The following is a 23,903-nucleotide window of genomic DNA, read 5'->3' as shown; positions in this document are numbered from 1 at the left end:
GGAACGTCACCGTGGCGGTGTGCCAAGGCAATGAAAGTCCCAAACGTTTAAATTGTTCTTTCACTTTAATTCACAAGGCAATGCAGAAGTTGTGTGAACGTAAAACCACATCCCAGAAAACAATGAACGGATCGAATAACTAGCAGTAAATCTTATAAGTCGTAACGAAATCAAGACTGGAAAGTGAAAGAGAAAACACTTTCTTTACTAAACACACTCAAGGAATCCAGAAAGTAACTTGTAGTTTCTATGTTCCATATTTCAAGCGTGGTCAACATATGAAAAAACTATTCATCAGCATTAGACCGTCCGTCGTCCGAAGACCCGTCCTTTTTATCCCTTCTTTCCTGCCATCTTGCCCAAAGCCACCTCAAAACCAGATACCCTCCAAGTGCAGAAAGCTGAAAGTAGGCAAAGTAACATAATTAAAACACGACGGGAAGTCACTGGTTCATGAGAGAAAAAATGGACAGAAAGCCAACACATTTTCTGCCTAATTGATGGTGAACACCATGCTATCAAAATCTGAACTAAAGTACAAGCTTGTGGAGAAAACAACAAAGTCGTAACTATGTTTTTGCTAATCCGAGTAGTTTTTATCAAGAAGACACAGATTTGTAGCTACCAAGTTCATGCCTCTCCTCAATGGACCGATTAGAACAAATTGGAGTCATATCTTCAAACATAAAAGATCAACACCGACACATAGCAAAGTCTCACAAGTGTGTGTGTAAGTTGTATGTTTATGAATCATGAACATACAATTGCTCTCTGCTTCTGTGTAAAACAAAATATGAATGGTTTTTCTTGATACAACAATGAAATATGCATCTTAACCATCGGTGCAAAATTTGAAAAACATTACAACTAGTGGAAGCTTTTAGATGTAAAGATTCAGCAATGCTCACAATTATCAAATCCCTACCAAACTGATGTTCCAAGTCTTACTGCCTTATAAGCAGAATAGTCGACCACGACTTATTTACTTGCGTTTGATACGACATTGAAATGCCAGTTCAACAATCAACACAAGTCAATCATTCAAGATCTTGGTAAAATATCTCAATCCACCAGTACTATAGAGTTAATGACTGCTATTGTTATCTCACCTATTAGCCATCACGTGGATTTAGTCAACTTATATCTGCATCATATTAAACTGCCCACCTAAATCTCCATGACAACTTTCCCCACTCATATTTTCCAACCATACCAAGAGAAACAAGACACTTTGAGCACAGTCACGCCGCGGACCCAGTGATTGGTTGATAAAGTGGCAAGAGATAACCACCCAATCCGAAATCGTAAAGGCCAAGTTTATTCCTGCAAGTGGTGTCAATTGCATGATAAACACCTTGAAATCCCACTTGCTGCGTCCAGCTGCAAGACTGCTTACAAGCAGCTCATTCATTTCCTAATTATCACTATAGATGGACATAAAACTACCTCAAGCCATGTCTAAGTTATAGCTTCCAATGGTAAGCACTAGAGTGCTTAATATGCACTTCCAACTAGCACACTCTAATAACTAAAGATATAAAAGAATAGGTGGAAAGCACACTGGTTTCAAATTGGTTTTGAATTGACTGCGATCTCAAAACCAAACGTCTAGAACTTATAAGATATATATTTGGTAGGATTCACTATGACAATAAAATACGTTATTTTTGGACTAAAAAATACAGGGTCTCACAACCACTGAGCTAAAGTGATCATTATTCATGTGGAGATGACTGTGTCGTCACCAATCTTCAAAAGAAAATCCACGTTAATCTTTTGAAATCCTTTTCGGAGTCCCTCAAGATAAAGAGCACAAGCTGGAATCAATCCAATGCTATGTAAAATGATCTCTTCACCTTGCAATAGTAGCCCTCCTTCAAAATGCCCACCCATTCACTAAGCTACATCTGCTTAACCAGTTAAACACATATAAAGACCTCTATCTCACAAGTAGTTGTAATCTCTAGGCCTCACCAGACCATCATCATGTCAGTAATTACTACACATTTGTGTTTCGAGAAAAAACCGTGAGAACAAACAAACAACAGGATGATTGTAGGCAGTGTACAAACAAAACTAAAAACCCTTCATCACACTTCCTTCACCCTTTCTTGGTGCAGCAATGCAAACTTTGATAAAGGGTTGTGAATCGAAAGTTGCATACACCCGAAAAACCGTTTTTATGAAGCTAAACTCCTACACTCAGTCCCGTTCCTATCCAATTTATGTTTCTGGTAATCAAAATTTCAAACGACCAGCATAAATCAAGACGTATCCATATTTTTTCTTCATGTTAAATTCAAGTTTCATCACGAAAAATTCCAAGTTCAAATACGAGGATGCAAGAAACCAACTCACATACAATCATGAATGAAAACCCAGATTTCATATACAACAAATTAGCAAAATTTCATGTAAAAAAATGAACAAAATAAAATAAACCAGAGTAAAAAAGCCATGCCTGCCAGAGTATAATAGGATTGGAAGTCTTAGTTATGGGCTCTTCGCACTCAACCGCCACAGGCGGAGGAGCCACCACTTGCGCTTTCGGGAAGCTCAGAACGACCGGCTTCGGCGTCTTACTTTCAGTTCCTTCTTCTGGTTTCCTTGGCTCCTCTGCAACAACGACGCTTGCCGCTTCTGGTTCTTGCTTCAGGAAGGGGAGTTGAAGCTTGAACTTGGGGAAGAGTGAAAACAAGTTTTTGGGTCCTTTTGGGTCGTCTTCTTTGTTTACAATCTCTGTGTTTTCTGCCATTTTTGGGAGAGAAAGGGCGATTCTGAATGTGGGTTTGGAGTGCAAACGGCGGATAAAGCGAGCAGAATGAGATGTTGAAAACGCCGCTTTTCTTATATTTTCTCCCTCTCTCTTTTTCTTACTCCAGAAGGTCCTCCATCCTCGTCTAAATTTAAAAATTAAAATTATTAATGTGGTGTTTTGAGAAAGGTAAAAAAAAAATTAATAAAAAGCATTTGAAAACTTTAAATTTTTACGATAAAAACAAAATAAATGATAAAATAAATAGTATTAAATTAATTTTTTAATGTAAAAATATGATTTTTTTATTAAAGTAAATCGTATCAAAAAATTTTCGTTAAAGTTCCAAAAAAAAAACAGCAACACTATTTATAATAATTATATTTTTCTTAAATAAATAAAAGTTTAAAACATATGATTTTGATATTCGTCTATCCATTCATTATCTGGATAATTGAATATAATAATGTTAACCCAATTGCGTTTACTGGTTCTTTTTTATTACGCCTCGAATCCGGGATGGATGAAAAACTTGAATTTAGAAGGCGAATTAAATTAATAAAAAAAATTATATTTAAAACTCGTATTCTAACAAGGCTACAAAGAAAATAAAATAAAATAAATTTGTCCAAAAAAAGAAAAGAAAATAAATAAATAAACTTCTAGTCTCACATTTAGTTTGATTTCAATAGAAAGCATGTAGTTCACAATCACCTTCATAGATCTCGTGACAACTCAATAAACACGGTGATACAACCATCATAGAGTGGTCTAACAGTTGTAGATAAATTCTAAATTCGTATTTCATACAACACGTCTTGGGTTTGATTTTCTTCCGCTGGTAAATTGCACGATGATGACCAGATGAAGCTGAAATGTTTTTGTGATCTTGCTGGCTCTCAAAGTTACCAACTAGTCTTCTTTTAGAAAAAATTTAAAAAAAAAACACCGTGATACATTATCATGATTGAGAGTTTTCTATTATGCTAATTGGTTGTATCACAACTAAGACAAAAACATGAGTCCAACTTAATTTAACAATCTAAAAAATGAACGACAACACTAACTGTCAATGATACTGCCCATAAACTAAAGTACTAATCGTTCACATAAGAAACCCAAAATAATGCAACAAAACAAAATCAACCAAGAGATTCTGTCATTTAACTAAGAATTCTAAGAATTATGGCATATTATATGTTCATCAGCCTTTATTAGATACTTTTTATGGTTAATCTTAAATAAAAAAAATTCAGTGCTTTCTAATTATACGATAACCAATAAACGATTAAAATGCAAACATAGGATTCAAGTGGAATTTAACCTGTAGCAATCTCACAAACAAGAGACAAAGGCTTGACGAATGGAGCACGCGATCCAGTCTGTCCTCCTATCAAACTGACGCGTGGGCTCTCCAGCCAACAACCGTATTTGATTTTTTACTAATTGACGCCGTAATTAACTAATTACTGCTCGTAAACAAGTACAGTACAGTACAGTAGAAGCTGAGCATAAAAAAATCAGAGTCAAAATAATAATTTAAAAATGAGCGTACAAAAGAAGCTGATCAAAATCTCACGCTCTCTGATCGCACTTTCTCAACAGAACATTTTCCACAAGCAGTTGCAGTTGTTGTTGCTAATCTTCTTCGTCTTCTTCTTCTTCGTCTTCTTCTTCTTCATCTTCTTCTTCGTCGGCGGCGAAAATGCATTCGTCTCACTTGCTTCTGGAAGAGCCGATCAGGATGGCTTCGATCCTCGAGCCTTCCAAGCCTGTGAGTAATTCCGATCACTTTAACTCTTCCGTTTCTTTGAAATTGTTAGTTAATTTTCAGTTTCCGATTGAGAAAAGAGAGAAATAGCCAATTATTTGCTTTTGTTTCTTCAGCAAGTAACCAAGTTGCAGTGTGTTTGTTTCCCGAGAAAGTGAAGGATTGGATGGAAAACAAACAATGCCTGGATTTCCTCTTTGTACTACTTGTTTGGCTGTTTCTTAAAATTAAACTGTAGCAAGTATAGATCAACTCTCTGTGTTTGTGGGTTTGGATGGAGTCTGTATTTCCTTCTAGCATCTTAATTCTTATCATGTGTTTGGTTTCTGAGAAAATGTGATCATCAGGAGGGTGTGATATTTCTTATTAGAGAAATATTTACTTAGCAATCAAACAGGATATTATTGTTTCAGAAATATTCTCTGAATTTCCGTGGGTTATTAGGTGAATATGTGGCCGTAGTGATTTGAAAGAACTTGAATGCGTGACTAACTTTGATGAATTCTGAACTTGCAGACATTCTTTCCGGCAATGACAAGGATCGTGGGAACGCTTGGTCCAAAATCACGATCGGTTGAGACAATCTCCGGTTGCTTGAAGGCAGGAATGTCTGGTATTGCTCACCTGCTATGCATAATTTTCATTGTGCATCTGTCTGATTATGAGTTGCCAGCTTCTTATTTTTGCCATCTCCCTTCATCTATAATACTTTAGTAAAAGGATAAGAAACACCGTCTGAGCTTATGTACCTCTGTTTTGGCGGTACAATTTCTTCACTGTGAAGATAATACTGTGTGGTTGTTTTGCTTCTGGTAAATCCTTTATCTATTTTCCGTCTGTTCAATTTGAATTCCCTTTTTGAATTTTATATGCCGTGATTTTACTGATTGAAGTATATAATTCCTTTCACACCCTCCATGTATATATAGTGGCACGGTTTGATTTTTCATGGGGCGATGCTCAGTTTCACCAAGAGACGTTGGGAAACCTGAAGGTTGCAATGAAGAGTACCAATAAACTGTGTGCAGTAAGCATGCTATTCTTATGAGCTCTGCATTTTGTCTCTAAATTATTTAACTGTATATAATGATCCTAAAATTCAACTTTTAATTAACTGTGCTTTTGTGTCTGCATTATTTAATTTGTTATGTTCCTTTCACTAAATCACCTTAACTTGTAAAGGCTTGATATAGATTTACTAACTTTTTGACTTACCTCCGTTTGGATATGTACGCTTACAAGCTGGTTTATTAATCTTCTATTTTTCAGGTAATGCTAGACACAGTGGGTCCAGAGTTGCAGGTAGTGAATAAAAGTGAGCATCCCATATCTCTTCAGGAAGATACCCTGGTTGTCCTAACACCTGATCAAGACCAAGAGGCCACCTCAAATCTACTACCCGTAAATTTTAGGGGCCTGGCAAAGGTATGTATGATTGAAAGATGTCATTCTGAATATTTTCTGGCTTATCTCTATGAAAGACAGATATCTTGCTATGTTAGAATCCTTGGTTCTATTGGATCTACAGCGATGAACTTTGCCGTGCCAATCTATTTCTCTGAGTGAAGACGAACTATGAAGTAACTGTTTTTGCACTTACCAAACTCAGCTAACCTGGAAAGAGACTGACTTATTCTGACATCAATGAGGGACGGGGCTTTTGAGGCATTGTTTGTTTTTCCAATGAGCAGTCGTGTTTTTCAGTCTAACCAATCCCCACTCCCACCCACACACTTGCATCGCATTCAAGGGTAATTATTCGACAAAATGATCAAATGGGGAATAACTTAGCCATTTGATGATTATAACGATGATTTTCTATGTTTATCAAAACACTGTGTGCGTCTACTTTTTTGACAAAAATGAAATGACTAAACCATTTCAAACTTATGTGATTTTGTGCTGTTTCTTCTGTTTCTTTCAGTTCTTGAACTTTTGCTGTATTTTAGATGCTTTACTTCTGGTGTAGAATTCTTGTACATATAGACAAAGAAGTTCAACTCATCCATATCATATCATATCACGAGATTTTGGAGGAACCAATTCATCTCTTGTAGGTTCAGGAATGGTGTCTTAGAGAAACCAGTTCATATAGTTTGATATTGACTTCCTCCTCTTGATTTTTGGAAGCATGTAAGAACTTAATTTAGTTCTGTATATTTATCTTACAACATGTCTCACATTATGTTGGCATTGCTGCAATGAGTTAAGTTAAATTTGGTCTTTGCAGGCAGTGAAGAAGGGAGATACAATTTTTATTGGTCAATACCTCTTTACGGGAAGTGAAACTACTTCTGTGTGGCTGGAGGTAAGGAAATATAAGAGATATGAGTTCCATTAGGAAGTTGGTAGTAGTATAGTTGGTTTCAGAATCAAAATTAAGCATGTTATTTTCAACTCCTTGCCTAGTCAGATATGTATTCCTAGTCACTCGGTTAGAAGTGAAAACAAGGTAATAGCCACTTTATTTGTTACTCTTCTAACTGTTCCAAAGAAATCTTGTAAAAAAAGCAAGAGTGGGACCAGATTCTGACTTCTGAGAGATAAGGAATGATGACATTCAACTTTAAAATTTTAAATTAATAGAACAATTTAGACATACATTGGGAATTAGGTGAAGCTCTGGTAGCAGACTGAATGCTATATATTTGATACAACCTTTGGCAGTGGAACCTGTGGTCTCTCAAGGTCGACTATTGTTTGCATACATGATATTTATAGGGGATCATCAGAAGTTATCTATTTGATGAGTGACCTGGGTCCTGAAAACTTTAATGTAAATAAAACCTCTAGGAACTCTAAATTTGCTACCTGCGGTATGGTCACATCCATTAGATTTATTATGAGCCTCCATCCGTTCGGTTGGATCAGTCTCTTGAAGAGTACCCTCTGCATTCTTTTTATATAATATTCTCAGGAAAAAGAATGATTCACATGTTGTTGTAACGTTTTCTTTTACAATGCAGGTCACTGAGGTGAATGGTGAAGATGTGGTTTGTCTCATAAAGAATTCTGCTACCTTGGCAGGGTCATTGTATACTTTGAATGTCTCTCAGATTCGTATTGATCTGCCTACACTTACCGATAAAGATAAGGAGGTTAGTTTCTTTTGAAGTCACGGAACTAGATACTAACATAATTAGAGCCACCAACCACCCTGAAAATTGAATTGTCTACTTCTGCATGGATTACAATTTGTCCTTCTATCATTAAGTTTAGTGTTGCAATTCAGAAGGAAATTCTGAACACGGTTATCAGATGTGTTTAGAGTGGTGTCAGTTTTTGGATTGTTTGGTTGGTAAGAAACACTTGGTTTTCTTCTTCTTCTTCTTTTGGGGTAGGATTAGTTTTTAACTCTTTTTGGACATTTTTGTCAAAGTATTGTACAGAGGTAACAGTCAGTATAGTTAATCTTGACTGAGGTTTGTGTTTTGTTTTGATGCTGTACCTTGGAGGGGATGGACTTTGTCAAGTTTGTTTGTCTTTCTTCATTTTCTGGATTCATTCCTTGAGTGTCTTCACTCATTGTTGCTGAATGATGGCTTCTGTACCGTCTAATTTTATTGATAGTGAATTAGAAGGTACATGAGGTAATGTTGAATTCATTAAAATGAATTTGGAGATAATCTTTAACTCATTAAAATCAATTTGGAGGAAACTATTATGAAAAAATCACTTTTTATCAAAGGAGATCTTATTCTTACATGAATTGCTTATTTAATGTGTTTTAATATTTTAATGATTTATCAGATCATAAGCACTTGGGGTGTTCGTAACACCATTGACTTCCTCTCATTATCATATACGCGTCATGCTGAAGATGTTCGCCACGTAAGGACTGTTCATGACAGGATTTCTTGTCTGTTCTGGTGTTATGTGAATTATAATTTTTCTCCCTGTTCATCCCTACTTTATGATGTGGTTGACTCATATTTAAGGCTTAATTCCCTGGGTAATATTATTATGTTTCCATCTACTTTTGATAATATAAGGAGAAACTAAGTACCCTTTCCTTATTATTCTTTTCTTTTTGAGGAAGTATTATTATTCTGTTTTAATAGGCCGTTCTTGTTATGCAGGCCCGGATGTTTCTTTCAAAGTTAGGTGACCTCAACCAAACTCAGATTTTTGCAAAAATTGAAAATATAGAGGTGCGTTTCTTTGAAAAGAACAAAAAAACAAAATTTACTAATATTATCAATGTCAGCTTGGATTATGGATATGGTTGCCACCTTGACATGTGGGCTCCACATTTGTGAAGAGCCCTCAGTAGTCAGTATTTAGGCAGTAATGGTAGTAAGGAATATTCTTGGCAGAAAGGATCATGTGTGACTGATCAGATTTCCAAATGTCATACTTGTGCTTGGATTTGAATTAGCTTACAGGTTCTCTTCTATTTTTGTAGGGGTTAAATCATTTTGATGAAATTTTGCAAGAAGCTGATGGTATTATCGTCTCTCGTGGAATTCTGGGGATAGATCTGCCACCAGAGAAGGTACACTTTGGTAGTCATGTTCTTTTATGTATTTACATCAACTGCACATGGCCACAAAAGTAATGAGTAAGTCATTGTCAAACAGTCTACCTGATATACTGTATTGGTATGACTTAAGTGAGAACCATGTCTTGTATGTGGCGTCATCAGCATATTATATGTATATCGCCTCCATGGTTTGTTATATGTTGGGGTATACCTGCACAACTTATTTTCTGTTATGATGTGGACTATTATTTTGGAGGAAGAATTAAATAGTGACTTATCAAATGTCGATTTCCTCTGATGGTGACCTGAAAGCTGGGGGGTACTTACAGTAAAGAGGATTGGGAACCAAATGTTTTTTTAGTGTGTGCGTGTGTGTTTATCCAATTTCCATGCTTCGATGGATGTGTATCTATATACTATTAGTTGGAGGTTATTTTTTATAATGAGGCTTGAATATTCTGGTAAAGACCCTACTTTGATCTTCCAGGTATTTTTATTTCAAAAGGCTGCTGTTTACAAGTGCAACATGGCTGGAAAGCCAGCAGTGGTGACTCGGGTTGTGGACAGCATGACCGACAACCTAAGACCTACTCGTGCTGAAGCAACTGATGTTGCCAATGCTGTACTGGATGGTAAACTTCTGTCTTTTGACATGAAATGTGCTCCTTTCTGTTACCTTTGGTGGGTTCCACCATCTCATTTATTCTTTCATGTCCATGTCATTGCATGGATTGTTGCTCTGTTAGTCTTAGTAAATATCATTAGTATTGGAATACTCCTGTTGCTTGAGCATTATTAAACAAGTAACAAGTTAATGTTATCATAGGATGTACAAGTACGACCTGTGCACTTATTTACCCACTTTTCAATTCTATTTGTGCAGGAAGTGATGCAATTCTTCTAGGTGCAGAGACGCTGCGCGGTTTGTACCCTGTTGAGACGATCTCCATTGTTGGAAAAATTTGCTCTGAGGTAACTCCATTTCTGTATTGCAATAAAGCTCTATCTCTCTCTCTCCTGAAAAAGCGAGAAATCTTTCAGCTGCTGCATCCCTGTGTTTTCTAGATGATGGCAGAGCCGGATTCAAATTATAATAAATAAGCCCATTCAATTACTAAAAACCACATGATTCAGATTATTTATACCTATTATACAATAAATGCATTTGGCACATGTATTTTAGGATCCTTGGTTTGGAATCTTATATCACATGAGGCATCATGAATATATCTGCTGCCATTTAAGTGTTTTAATTTGGGTCTTTTCAATGATTCATGTGCCAATGGTTCTATACATGAGTTACTTTGTGAGCTTTGAAAGTTTATGGTGAAAGGAGTTCTTGCGATCTTCTGACTGTGATGCCAAAAGTTTTCTAATTTCTCTTTTGGAGTGATTAAAATACACCTGTGGTGCAGTGCCGAAGGTTGGAGTGAGCCCATATATCTGTTTTCTTCATTTCTCTTGTGATTGTCCTACAACAGTAGAGACTTTTATGGACGTGCACCTCCAAAGCTAATGTTGAAGTAGCATTGTTTTTCCATCCTATTACTTTTCTCATTTCCGAGGGTATGTTTGCCATATGTTGATGTGCATTTTAGAAACCCCCATTATTCTTATATCGGACCATTCCTTTATATTTTTTTTCACTCCTCTTTCTGAGAATTCTTAATATTTCAGCTTTGGTTTTGTGGTTCTCTGAAGATTCAGAACTGACTTATATTAGCACACTGAGCATTGTTTATGTTCTGTGGTCTTATCGTTTCTTAACTAGAATTTGATGGTTTCTAGCATAGACGCTACCCATTCCTAAAGCTAAGGGCTGGGAGTATATTTGATGTAGAACCAATACCAGAATTTAGAATTAGAATTTAGAAGACAAAAAGAGAGATGTTGAGGAGAATTTAGGAGAAGATTACTTAGGGAAAATATTTGTTTAATCAATCAATCAAGTCTGTCTAATTTGAATTACTTACAAAGCACATATTTATAATAACCTAGCCCTACGACAATTAGGAGAGTAATCCCAACCCTGATGGCAACAGGAAAGAAAGAAAACAAGAAAATAAAATAAAACAGGAAATATGATTCTGCATCAACATATTCCGGTGGAATTGTAGTATTAATTGTATATAATATTAATAAATTGGAAAATGTTCATGGCTATTCTGTTCACTCTCTCTCATTTGAGCTTCAACTGTTCGAAGTGGCTATAGAAATATGTGTTTTGTTAGTCTGGCTATTATTTCAAAACATTGTCTCTTTCTTGATACTTAAAGAGTGATTCATTGGTCTTGGCTATAGTCACATGACTCATATTAGAATGTGTGATCCTTTTGTTTTGTGGTGAGTCAGTTTTGGAGGGTGGGAGTGGGACAATTCTTTGTTCTTATTATTAGGATGCATGTTTCATAGGAATGGTTTATCAAAAAAATATTATAAATTAAAGTACAATGACAAGGGAAAGTTCTGAGTTCATTCCCACATTTATTATAACAGTTCTTTTATATCTTGTAATAATGGAAATTTTCTTTTATCAAATTACTGTTGACAGGCGGAGAAAGTTTTCAATCAAGATTTGTATTTTAAGAGGGCTGTCAAAAATGTTGGAGAACCAATGACCCACTTGGAATCTATTGCTTCCTCTGCGGTAGTTTTGTGCTTTCTGTATTTTCCATTTTGTTTTTTCTCTTTCTTTTTATTGTACCATTGGCCTGTTCCCTGCTAACAGAATCATGTATGAAGGAGGCCTTTTATTTTGCTACAACTGGAAAATATTATAATATAATTTATCTTTCCTAGGTACGTGCGGCCATCAAGGTGAAGGCCTCTGTAATTATTTGCTTCACTACATCTGGAAGAGCTGCAAGGTGATTCTCTCTTATCTCTTCGTCTCTCTTCATGTGTATTTATAAAATCAAATGCTTAGGGCCTGTTTGATTACCATTTTGCTAGTTTTCAGTTCTTATTTTTGTGTTAGAGATAGAGGGGAAATACATGGGACAAATGAGGGATATAGAATAGTTGAGGAAGGATGGTGGAAGAAATGTTGAAGGAATGTTTAAGGAAAGGCACACAAAATGTTGAAAAGTAAAATTCAAAACCCAAAAACTATTTTAAGTTGATTTCACTTTCAAGATTTTGTTTTCATTTATTCTTTATTTCCTCCCCTTTCTTCCATCACCCTACTTCATCTTCCCTCCTTTTCCCCCATATACTTTCCTCATATCTCAAGCACAAAAAGTGAAAACAAGAAACAAAAAATGGTTATCAAACTGGCCCTTAGGAAGTGGGTAAGGCTAATGTTTCTTGGTTTTATGTAAAATTTTAGTTTCCTGATTGAAGTTCAGTTAGATGTACTTTAATTGTAAAACATAAAAATAAGTTTTTCTTAGATGGTTTACGATGTTAGATACAAATATTTTTGCAGTTGTTATGTTCACTCTTGTGTATATACCGGTTTTGTTATTTGGGCATAAGTGTAGGTTGATTGCAAAGTACAGACCAACAATGCCCGTGCTTTCTGTTGTCATTCCTCGGGTCAAGACAAATCAACTCCGATGGACATTTTCTGGTGCTTTTGAGGTTTCTTACTGAACTGATGATCTTTGGTTCTAACTTTTTATGCACTAGCAAGTGTATTTTTCCAAGTAGGAAGCTAGATGCTAGAATTTGTCTACTAATGGTTTTATCCAGTTGGGACATAATCCTGGAGCAGTTACTTTGTTGAATGTTTTCTTTCTTCCTTTGTCCCACTCAAACATGCATGAAAGTAGATCATATCTTGAGCCGCCCCACTTATTCCCAATTGGTTTTCGGTTGGATGCTCTAGTTATGATGGTATCAGAGCGGACAATGCATCTGCATGTCAGGCCCAACAGCCATACTTGCTCCACGTTACCTAATATTAACTGATCCACATGTTTGACTCCATACGTTTCCAATTGAAAATAGAAATCCTGCATCCGGAATTCTGTTCTGTGATGACCATAGACACACACACACACACACACACATATCTTGATATCTTGAACCTCTACAGTCTATATGCCGAGTGCCAATTGATTTTGGTTTGGATGCTCTAACTTTAACATATATCGCTTATAAACTCAAGATTTGAAATTGAGAAGAATGATTAGCAGACAATCATGCTATTCTTTATGATTTACATTCTCCAACTGAATTTGATGCTCATAATATCCATCTTTTTCTTGTGATGAATATCTGGCAGGCAAGGCAATCACTCATTGTTAGAGGCATTTTTCCCATGCTAGCAGATCCTCGACATCCAGTAAGATATATCCTGTTGATTGCATTGGAGAAAGCTATGCATAATGCATATAATACTCACATGGTTTCCCAGATCTTTCCTTTCGTTAAAATTGATTGATTTGGGTTTCCCGTTCACCTTGAATGCTGCCCTAATGAATATAGTTGGAAGTTTTTCGAAATTCTAGATAAGTAGATCTCTGAAAATGGTAGGAAAGGAGAAGGGGAGGCTACATTTAGGGACTCGAGTCGGTTATAGACGTGGATTAACTTCAGTTCATCACATGATACATATTCTTTTGCATGCTTCACTACCCATTGGATAAGACTGAGACGTTTCTTTTTCTTATCTGCCCTTTCTCCCCTGCAGGCTGAAACTACGGATGCAACAAATGAGTCGATTCTTAAAATCGCTTTGGACCATGGCAAGGCCACTGGTGTCGTCAAATCACATGACCGTGTGGTCATTTGCCAAAAAATTGGCGATACTTCTGTGATCAAGATCATGGAGCTTGAAGATTGATATAAAAATTGCAACTTCCTTCGTGTATATGTTTACGAGTTTTACTTGTAAGTTCTCCATGGCCTGTACCGTGCCCTCTTTCCGGAAATTAAGCAAAGGTACGTGTTACTTGTAAGAAACCCTGGATTGAATTTCTGAGTTTGTAGTTGAAGTACCTTAAGACTTTTTAAGGGAAATTACTGTAAGTTGTTGCTCCTCCATCTTTCCTACCCAACACAGAACTATCTCGTTGTATTTTCTTATAAATATATATATATTTTTTAAATAAACGATATTATCTACAAGGGTGAGGGAGTGAGTTAAGTCTCACAATCAGTTAGCAATAATGTGGTTCAAATTCGTCTTTGGTTAAAATCGAATCTAAGATCTCTCACTTATAAGTGAAGATGAATATCACTAAACCGTAGTACTAAGCAGCTCTTATAAAAGATATTTGAAATAACATTTCAATGTCATTTCCATTTCCTTCATTATACACACCCACGGTTTATTTTTTTTCAAGCTTAAAAACTGGTTATTATACTCGCATCAGTTTTAATAGTTTATTAAGCGCCAAATTGCTTTATTTCATAGATGATTTGTAGTTTTTTTAAAGTGATTATTTTTACATTACAAAAAATATTCTCGAGGTCATTTGGTGACTAAAGAATACATGCTCATTTACCTTTCGATTTGATATGGTTGATGCGCAAAATTAAATTAATCTTGGACCAACTTAGTTTCAACTACAAATCACAAAAACGCACAAAAACACAATGATGTATCATAGGGCTGGGCACAGGTTGGGCCGGGCCTAATTTTGAAGGGATCAGATCAGACCCGAGTATAAAAGAAACGGGCCGGGGAGAACATATTTCAACACAGGAATCGGACCTAACTTGACCCAGTTGAAACGGGTCGATTCGGGCTGGGTTCATGGGTCGTTTGATTTTTTTTTTGTTGTGAAGATCGACTAGGCACCTGAAGATGCTTGGGGAAGTATTCAGTGGTGGTTACGAGCGTCCATAATCTCCCTCGGCAGACGACTCAGAACCTCCCTTGATGTCCAAATCGTAGTAGTGATCGTCGTATCAAAGCCTTAAATTTTCATCACCAATTTAGCATAGTTCAAATCTAATATAATCAAATCAGTCTATACATACACATATACATATAGAGAGAGAGAAAGAAGCTAGGGTTTGTGAAAGAGGAAGTGTAGCATAATGGCGGATGCTTTAGGAGACAACCTTCATATGCTGGTGGGCGAACCAGTTTTTCCTTGGATCCACCAAAGATTTCAGCAATGATGCCATTTTTGCCTTCTCTCTCTTGCTCTCTATCTATTCTCTCTCTAGGCTGAGTTTCTAAGGGCAGCGATGTTGTGGTGGCTATGGCTATGGCTAGATGGGTGGTGCCGTTGTGTTGGTCGCGACTCGCGACAGTGATGATGGGCTGGGTGATTTCTGTGAGGTAAGGCTGGAGAAGACGATTGAGATTTGAGAGTTGGAGTCGAGGTCGAGTCGTCGAGGGAGTCGAGGAAGGGACTGATTCTTAGACTCGGGATTTCTGATAATTTTGTGAAAATTAGGAGAAGGAGGTCCAAACGGGGCCCTGTTTCCTAAGGCTTTTACACTCGCCCTGCCCCAATAATTTTGTGAACCTGCCCCACCTCGCCCCGTTTTGTCTTTACAAATTTTAGACCTGCCCCGAACTGCGTGCAACCGGCTCGCCCCGCGGGCCTAAGGCCCGTTTGCCTACCCCTAATGTATCATGGTTCATCTTGAGATGGGGCTATGTCCACATTGGTTTAGTTTCCGTTCCACTATGTAAATGTAGGTTGCATTGTAAAAGACAAGGTTTGCTGCCTTTGAAAGGGTAAAGTGGCTAAGGTTTAAAAGGAGAGGTTCTCCTTAAAGTGAGGGTTAGGATTTTTTTTATAGGACAAAGGTTTCCTCTAGTCTTACATACTTTGTGAGTTAAGTAGTGATCCAAATTATGGTACACCAAATATCAAGGATGAAGAATAAATGGATGCGGTTTTAATATTTTAATTCCAACCCTTAATATCAAGTCTAAGTAGTAAGGATAAATGACCATTAAAATAGATGAAGGGTGTTATTGGTACTTCAAAAATGTCAGTGTGTCTTCATTTCAACTATATGTTCTCTTATATTTTTGTATGTTTGGAGTGCAAATGATTTTTTGGAGTGTTAATAACAACACCAAAAAACAAAATGGGCTTTTTATATTAAATACTTTTTCTAAGGGCAAATTTCGATAAATACTATATTTTTAGTTTAGGTACCAACGAAAAAGTCAACCAAATTTCTTTTAGAAATGCTATTATATTTCAAGTATACATGTTTTCCACTCGACCTTACCAAATTTTTGGGCAACCAACAATTATTCTGGTGAGACTTTTCGGCAACTGGTGACCAGCCGATCGACCAATCCGGCAACCAAGCGACCAGCTCTTCTATCCAGCTTAAAAATGTTTTCAAAGTGCCTTCAATTGTGTTTGAAAACTAAGACCTAACAAACTTTTTTTTTTTTTTTTTTAATCAAAGGCGATAGAGAGATATATTGATAAGGGAAAGAGGATTACAAAAAGGGAGCAGTCACTGCTCAGAATTACAATTTGCGAATAAAACATCTAAAATGAAGTCTGGTGGTTCCTCAAACCACATAGAAGGGCTACTGGACGAAAGACTGAAACGGGCAAGTCGACGAGCAACTTCATTTGCTTGACGTTTTATATGGGTAAAACAAACTCCAGTGATCCGTATGGAAAGCTCTCTAGAGTCCTCGATGATGAGACTAATAGGAGAAAGGTCTGATGAAGAAGATCGGAAAGATTGGGTGATCTAGAGTGAATCACTCTCAATAACTATATTGTGAAGACCCCCTGGAAGACGTCAAGGCAAGACCTTTCCTGATCGCCAAAGCCTCAGCAAAGAGAGAATAAGGAACGTGAGGGAAAAACTTAGCTAAGCCTGCTACAAAATTGCCTGCAGTGTCTCGGAAAATTGCACATACACCATCAAGACGTCAAGGCAAAACCTTCCTTGACCACCAAAGCCTCAGCAAAGAGAGGAGAATGAAAGTGAGGGAAAAACTTAGCTAAGCCTGCTACAAAATTGCCCGCAGTGTCTCGGAAAACCGCAAATACACCATCAATGTGACAGTTCGCATTCTAAGCTCTATCTACATTAAGTTTCAAAAAACCAGGCCTAGGCTTCACCCACTTCATGGTTGATAAGTCTGAAGAGTAGTTAGTAGCGGAAGTAAGAGTGGAGGCAAGTTGGAAGTTTTGCCACCAGGAGATGGTGTGAGAAACCACGATGTTAAGGGATCACATTTACCTAACTAAAGCATAGTATTCATAGCGCTCCAAATAACAAAAGAAAGCATCATAATTAAATCAAAATTATGCTTGTCAAGTTTGGGAAAGAGATACATCATCCAATCACAGGCTGAGGAGAATGAGGGGCCACAAGGTAGAAGGCCCAGAGGAGAGAAACTCCACACACAAGCTGCAAAATGGCAGTCACAAAGAATATGGACTCCTGATTCACCAACACTGCCACAGAGTACACATAGAAAGTCAAAGGTTATGCGATGCTTTACCAGATTGGATTTCGTTGGGACAATGTCCTTGCAGAGGCACCACGCGTTCATTCAAACTTTCGGCAGAACTTTGGCTCCCCAAATCCTCTTCCAAAGCAAGGAAAAGTCAAGACAAACTTGAGGAGAAAGCTCGATTGATCCTGCCAAAAACCAAGTCAAGTGCCGCATGATAGGCGTTTTTCACAGAAAATAAACCTTTTTTGTCAAAGTGCCAAATGAGTCTATCTTCCAGTAGACGATGGTTAATGGGAATAGAGAGAATGAGTTCGGCCTCCAAATCTGAAAATCAAGTCCTTATGACATTGGTTCTCCAGCATTTCCCTTCCATATCAATGAGATCACTAACTAGAGAAATAGGGCAGACATGAGGCTTGGGGGAGAAAATATGAAATGATGACGACAAAGGAATTTATTTGTCATCCCAAATTTTAATCTTTTCTTCGGAGCCTACCCACCATCTCGATCCCCTAGTGAGCATCTCTCGACTAGCACATAAGCTTCTCCAAACAAATGAGTCACTAGGCTTAACCTTTGCTTGGAAAAAAAAAAAGGGAAGAGGGAAAATATTTGACGCGAAGGACTTGTGTCACCAAAGAGTTAGGTTCAGTTGACAGCTTCCAACCTTGTTTGGCAAGCATCCAAAGATTGAAAGCATGTAAATTCCTGAAGCTTAGACCCTTATCATACTTGGGAAGACACAGCTTGTCCCAAGCCAATCAATGGATCTTCCTGCCATCGTCGGATTCATTCCACCAGAACTGTACAACTAGACCATTAAGTTCATCACAAAATATTTAGGTAAAAGAAAACTCATGGCGTAAAGAAAGATTGCCTGAGTAACCACCTTGACAAGGATTTCTCGACCTGTCGAGCTTAAGAATTTTCATTTCCAACTTTGGAGACGCTTCCAGAGGCGTTCTTTGATAAAATTAAAACATTGTCCCCTATTTCACCCTACAAACGTTGGGAGACCCAAGTATTTGTCATGTCTCACCACTCGAGTTACACCAAGTTTGGAGGTTATAGAGTCATGCGTGTTTCTCTTTACATTTATGCTAAGGGAGACTTCACTCTTGTGTAGATTAATCATTTGGCCTAAGGCGACTTCGTAGCTACGGAGAAGAAGAAAAATTTGGTGGCACTCATCCATGGTAGCTTTTGCGAACAAGAAGCTATCATCCGCAAATAATGTGGGGAGCCATTGAACGAATAGAAATACCTTGGATGAGTCTTTCACGTTCTTTTTTGGCAATCAGAGCTAAAAGACCTTCAGCACAAAAGAGGAACATGTATAGGGACATCGGGTCTCCTTGCTTCAAGCCTCTCGACTGGTGAAGATATCCTTTTGGAATGCCATTAACTAGAAAAGTGTAAAAAATCGTCGAGATACAAGTCATAATCAGATCGATCCCCTTATGGCAGAAACTGAGTCGGAGAAGAACATTCCTCAAATAACCCCCCTCAATTCGATCATAAGCTTTGCTCATGTCAAGTTTCCAGGATAAGAAACCTTTTTGCCCCTGCGACACTTGAAAATAAAGTGAGATAACTCCATAGGCAGAATTATGTTGTCCGAAATATGTTGGCCTAGGACAAATGCGCTCTGGTGATGGGAGATCACATGATGGAGTAATGGCTTGAGGCAGTTCGCAATTACCTTGGAAACTATCCTGAATAGTACATTGCAGAGGCTAACAAGCCAAAGCTGAGTCATCCTCTGGGGTCTTCACCTTCGGAATGAGAGTAATGAAGGTATAATTCACTTCCTTAAGGAAGTTACCGGAATTGGGGAAAGAAAGGATCGCACGTGTCACATCATCTCCGACAATAGCCCATAATTTTTTAAAGAACAGGGGAGGGAGACCATCAAGACCAGAAAAAGTAGATGGTTGCATTTAGAAGATAGTTGTTTTGATTTCCTCAGGCCCAAAATCCCGCATCAATGAATTATTCATGTCCTTAGTCACACTATTCCCATATCATTATCATACCATACACCATTGATGCCCCTTAAACCGGCAATACAATTCTTGCTCCTACGAACATAAACCCTCCGATGGAAGAATTTGGTATTCCAATCACCAGCACGCATCCAACCGGTCTTGGACCTTTGTCTCCAATAGGTTTCCTCTTAGGCCAAAAAAGAGTCAAGTTGCTAAACAAGAACCTGTCTTTTTACAATAGTGGAATTCGAAAAAGGCTGGCAATCAATAGAATGTAATTTAAAGCGGACCTTACTCAATTCAACTTGGCAAGCTTTGAAAGTTGCATGTTGCTAGTAGCCTTAATCTTTTCAACCATTTCAAACATAGGGTATCCAATTATATCGCGATTCTACACCGAACGAATCACCTCCGCACACTCTGGATGGTGAGTCCAGTACTCCTCAAATTGAAAAGAATGAGATATGGACCGCAGAGTAACTAGGCTGCACTTGGTAGTGAGGAGAATTGGAACATGGTCTGAGTTATGACGAACCTCAAAGTTTGGGCAAGCATCATTCAAAGAGTTAGTAGCAAGTAAGCGGTCCAATCTCTCCTTAATTCCACCATTCCTGGCAGTGACCCAAGTGAAGGGATTGCCAATAAACCCCAGGTCCCGGAGATTACAATCACTCACTGCCTCCTTGAAATTCAGCATTTGACCAATGGATCGAGTAGCACCTCTAACCTTTTCCCCATAGTGGAGGAGTTCGTTGAAATCTCCACCAACCACCCACGGAATAGACGTGGCAGAGGAAATTTGGCGTAAGAGATTCCACGAGTGTTGTCGATTAGTTTGCACCGAATTCCCTTAAAAACCTGTAAATCGCCAATATTTAGAGTCCCCAATGCCTCCAATTTCAGAATCAATGTGAGATTTGGACTTGGAGAGAATCCAGACATTGCACTCATTTTTTCCACAAAAAACATAGCCCTCCAGATTGACCTAGGGCGTTAACACCAAAAAAACAATCAAACCCAAGCTGGACTTTGAGAACTTACAAAGAGTTAACCGAACACTTGGTTTCACAAAGAAAGACCAAGTTAGGATCTTTTAGCCGCACAATGTTTTGCATCGCCTAAACTTGTTGGGGGTTCCTAATCCCTCGATAGTTACAACATAGGAGATTCATTAGTGAGGTGGGGTTGGGTCTCACCCGCCGTAGCCGAATGAGAAACACCTTTGCCCACCTCATGATTTCCGCCCAAAACCCAGACTTAAATGCATCTTTAAATTCTTTTGAAGGGCTGATGATTATAGCAGAAAGATTGCTCTCATTCAAGCCTCCGATCTCACTTGAAGAGCTTTTCTTCCAATTATGGCCTTCACCAATCTTCACAACCAACTGAGCTAAAATGATCGTTATTCATGTGGAGATGATTGTGTTGTCACCAATCTTCAAAAGAAAATCCACTTTAGTCTTTTGAAATCCTTTTCGGAGTCCCTTAAGATAAAGAACACAAGTTGGAATCAATCCACTGCTATGTAAAATGATCTCTTCACCTTGCAATAGTAGCCCTCCTTCAAAATGCCATACCCATTCACTAAGCTACATCTGTTTAACCAGTTAAACACATATAAGGGCCTCTATCTCACAAGTAAGTAGTTGTAATCTCTAAGCCTCACCAGACCATCATCATGTCAATAATTACTATACATTTGTGTTTCGTGAAAAAAAAAAAACAACCGTGAGAACAAACAAACAATAGGATGATTGTAGGTAGTGTACAAACAAAACTAAAAACCCTTCATCAGACTTCCTTTACCCTTTCTTGGTGCAGCAACTGAAACTTTGATAAAGGGTTGTGAATCGAAAGTTGCATACACCCGAAAAACCTTTTATGAAGTTAAACTCCTACACTCAATCCCGTTCTTATCCAATTTATGTTTGTGGTAATCGAAAATTCAAACCCTTTTTTTCTTCTTATTAAATTCAAGTTTCATTAAGAAAAATTCCAGGTTCAAATAAGAGAATGCAAGAAACCAACTCACATACAATCATGAATGAAAACCCATATTTCATATACAACAAATTAGCAAATTTCATGTAAAAAAATCAATAGAATAAAATAAACCAGAGTAAAAAAGCCATGCCTGCCAGAGTACAATAGAATTAGAAGTCTTTGTTATGGGCTCTTCGGAGGAGCCACCACTTGTGCTTTCAAGAAGCTCACAACGACCGGCTTCGGCGTCTTACTTTTAGTTCCTTCTTCTGGTTTCCTTGGCTCCTCTGCAACAACGACGCTTGTCGCTTCTGGTTCTTGGTTCAGGAAGGGGAGTTGAAGCTTGAACTTGGGGCAAAGTGAAAACAAGTTTTTGGGTCCTTTTGGATTGTCTTCTTTGATTACAATCTCTGTGTTTTTTGCCATTTTTGGGAGAGAAGGGGCGATTTTGAATGTGGATTTGGAGTGTAAACGGCGGAGAAAATGAGCAAAGTGGCGATGTTCATGAGATGTTGGACACGCCACTTTTATTATATTTTCTCTCTTTTTCTTACTCCAGAAGGTCCTCCATCCTCATCTAAATTTAAAAATTAAAAATTAATAGGCTAAATTTTTTTCTTCATCTCTGTGGTGAGACGCTACCTTTAAATCGACACTTGTGGTGAAAAAAGTGTTAATCTTAACCCTATGGTAAAGTTCGTTATCAATCATAGTCCAAATTAAAATTTCTGTCAAAATATAATCCACATGCAGGGGTAAAAAGGTTATTCCATTCTTTTTTCTTTTCATTTTTGTAATTCCACTTTTTTATAATCAACAAAAATAGAAGGAAAAAAAAAATCCCTCCCCAATCCCTATCCTTATTAGCCACAGCCACAGTGACTACCCACCACCTTCAACCCCTCCCCTCTCACATAACTCTAGCCATCTCGTCCACCACTGTTCTTCTTAAAATGAAACTAAATTCAATGTTTGCATAATAACTTATATTATAACCTAAACGCTGTGAGGTACTTTGTGATTTTTTAAATCTTGAATTTGGACTCTTAGCTCTCTTGAAATGAGAAAGCCTGATAATATAAACTTTTTAATTTTATTGCTTATTTATTCTTTTATTGTAGCTCTAAAAGTTTTAAAAATAAATTTTTTATGTCCATATGACGTTTTATGATTGGTTGATAGAATCAATAAAAACAAAAATAACAATTTTGGCCCTACAAATGACAGAAGAATAAGGAAAAATCCAATTTGTACTATATTACAAATTAATAGCTTTTTCACCACAGAGGTGTATTTAAAAGTAAGGTATCACTACAAGAATCATGAAAAAAATTTGGCCAAATTAAAAGTATTGATGTGGTGTTTTGAGGGGGTTAAAAAAAAAAGCAACACTATTTATAATAATAATTTTTTCTTAAATAAATAGAAGTTTAAAACGTATGATTTTGATATTCGTCTATGCATCCATTATCTGGATAATCAAATATAACAATGTTAATCCAATTACGTTTATTAGTTCTTGTCTATTACGTCCCGAATCCTGGATGGGTGAAAAATCCGAATATGAAAGGCGATTTAAATTAATAAAGAAATTTTATATTTAAAACTTGCATTGTATACAAGGCTACAAAGAAAATAAAATAAATTTGTTCACAAAAAGAAAATAAAATAAAAAAATAAAATTCTAATCTCACATTTAATTTGATTTCAATAGAAAGCAAGCAGGTAGTTCATAATCACCTTCATAGACCTCTTGACAACTCAATAAACATCATAATACAACCACCATAGTGTGGTTCAATAGTTGTGGATGAATTCTAGGTCCGTATTCCACACTATAAATCTTGAGTTCGATTTACTGGCGTCGGCAAATTGCACGATGATGGTCAGGAGATGTTAAAATGCTTCTGTGTGTCTTGCCGACTCCCAAAAAGATGAACTGTTGTGAAAAAGTTACCAATTAATCCTCTATTAGAAAAAATAAAAAAAATAAACACCGGTATACATTATCATGATAGAGAGTTTCCTATTATACCAATTGATCACAACTAAGACAAAAACATGAGTATAACTTAATTTAACTGTCAATGATACTACCCATAAACTAAAGTACTAATCTTTCACATAAGGAACCAAAAATAATGCAACAAAACAGAATTAATGTGGGCCAAGAGATTCTGTCATTTAACCGAGAAATCTGAAAATTCTCGCTTACTATCAGTTCATTAGCTTTCATTAGATATTGTTTGTGGTTAATTTTAAATAATTTTTTTAATATTTTTTAATCATACTATATACGATAAACGATTAGAATATGAGAATTGAGATGACATGCAAATGGATTTAACGGTAGCAATCTCACAAACTAGAGACAAAGGCTTGACGAATGAAGCACTCAATCCAGTCTGTCCTCCTGTTAAACTGACGCGTGGGCAACCAACAAGCTTATTTCATTTGTCACTATTTGACGCCGTAATTAACCGATTACTGCTCATAAACAGGTAAGTACAGTCCAGTACAGTAGGAAGCTCCGCACAAAAAACTCGAGTTAAAATAATAAATTTAAAACTGAA

At 37.1% G+C, this 23,903-nt stretch overlaps 2 protein-coding genes across 2 annotated transcripts; one reads left to right on the top strand and one right to left on the bottom strand.

The window, feature by feature from the left end:
• Window positions 1-184: 184 nt before the first annotated feature.
• LOC103951720 lies at window positions 185-2,879 on the bottom strand. Its single transcript, XM_009363167.3, has 2 exons — window positions 2,462-2,879; window positions 185-401 (listed from the first exon to the last, which is right to left on the bottom strand). Exons 1-2 carry the CDS (start codon window positions 2,753-2,755, stop codon window positions 288-290), a joined length of 408 nt encoding a protein of 135 aa, XP_009361442.2. The 5' UTR covers window positions 2,756-2,879; the 3' UTR covers window positions 185-287.
• Window positions 2,880-4,320: 1,441 nt separating this feature from the next.
• Window positions 4,321-13,998, top strand: LOC103951722 (pyruvate kinase 1, cytosolic). The gene is made up of 16 exons (XM_048586067.1): window positions 4,321-4,529; window positions 5,043-5,139; window positions 5,456-5,553; window positions 5,796-5,951; window positions 6,757-6,834; window positions 7,493-7,624; window positions 8,277-8,357; window positions 8,606-8,677; window positions 8,932-9,021; window positions 9,497-9,641; window positions 9,893-9,981; window positions 11,561-11,656; window positions 11,809-11,876; window positions 12,492-12,591; window positions 13,238-13,297; window positions 13,646-13,998. Exons 1-16 carry the CDS (start codon window positions 4,461-4,463, stop codon window positions 13,796-13,798), a joined length of 1,584 nt encoding a protein of 527 aa, XP_048442024.1. The 5' UTR covers window positions 4,321-4,460; the 3' UTR covers window positions 13,799-13,998.
• The last annotated feature ends 9,905 nt before the right edge of the window (window positions 13,999-23,903 follow it).

Source organism: the organism of the source record quoted next, unplaced genomic scaffold, assembly GCF_019419815.1.
Source record: "Pyrus x bretschneideri cultivar Hongxiangsu unplaced genomic scaffold, Pyrus_bretschneideri_v1 Contig24, whole genome shotgun sequence".
Lineage (NCBI taxonomy): Eukaryota > Viridiplantae > Streptophyta > Magnoliopsida > Rosales > Rosaceae > Pyrus > Pyrus x bretschneideri.
This window is presented reverse-complemented; position numbering and strand designations above follow the sequence as displayed.

Excerpts from the sequence above, each read along its gene's own strand:
- LOC103951720 (XM_009363167.3), bottom strand. The coding sequence starts at position 2,755 with ATGGCAGAAAACACAGAGATTGTAAACAAAGAAGACGACCCAAAAGGA. Across the intron at positions 402-2,461 it reads ATCCTATTATACTCTGGCAG|CTTTCTGCACTTGGAGGGTA; the intron begins GCATGGCTTTTT and ends GCCTACTTTCAG.
- LOC103951722 (XM_048586067.1), top strand. The coding sequence starts at position 4,461 with ATGCATTCGTCTCACTTGCTTCTGGAAGAGCCGATCAGGATGGCTTCG. Across the intron at positions 5,952-6,756 it reads ATTTTAGGGGCCTGGCAAAG|GCAGTGAAGAAGGGAGATAC; the intron begins GTATGTATGATT and ends TGGTCTTTGCAG. Across the intron at positions 6,835-7,492 it reads CTACTTCTGTGTGGCTGGAG|GTCACTGAGGTGAATGGTGA; the intron begins GTAAGGAAATAT and ends TTTACAATGCAG.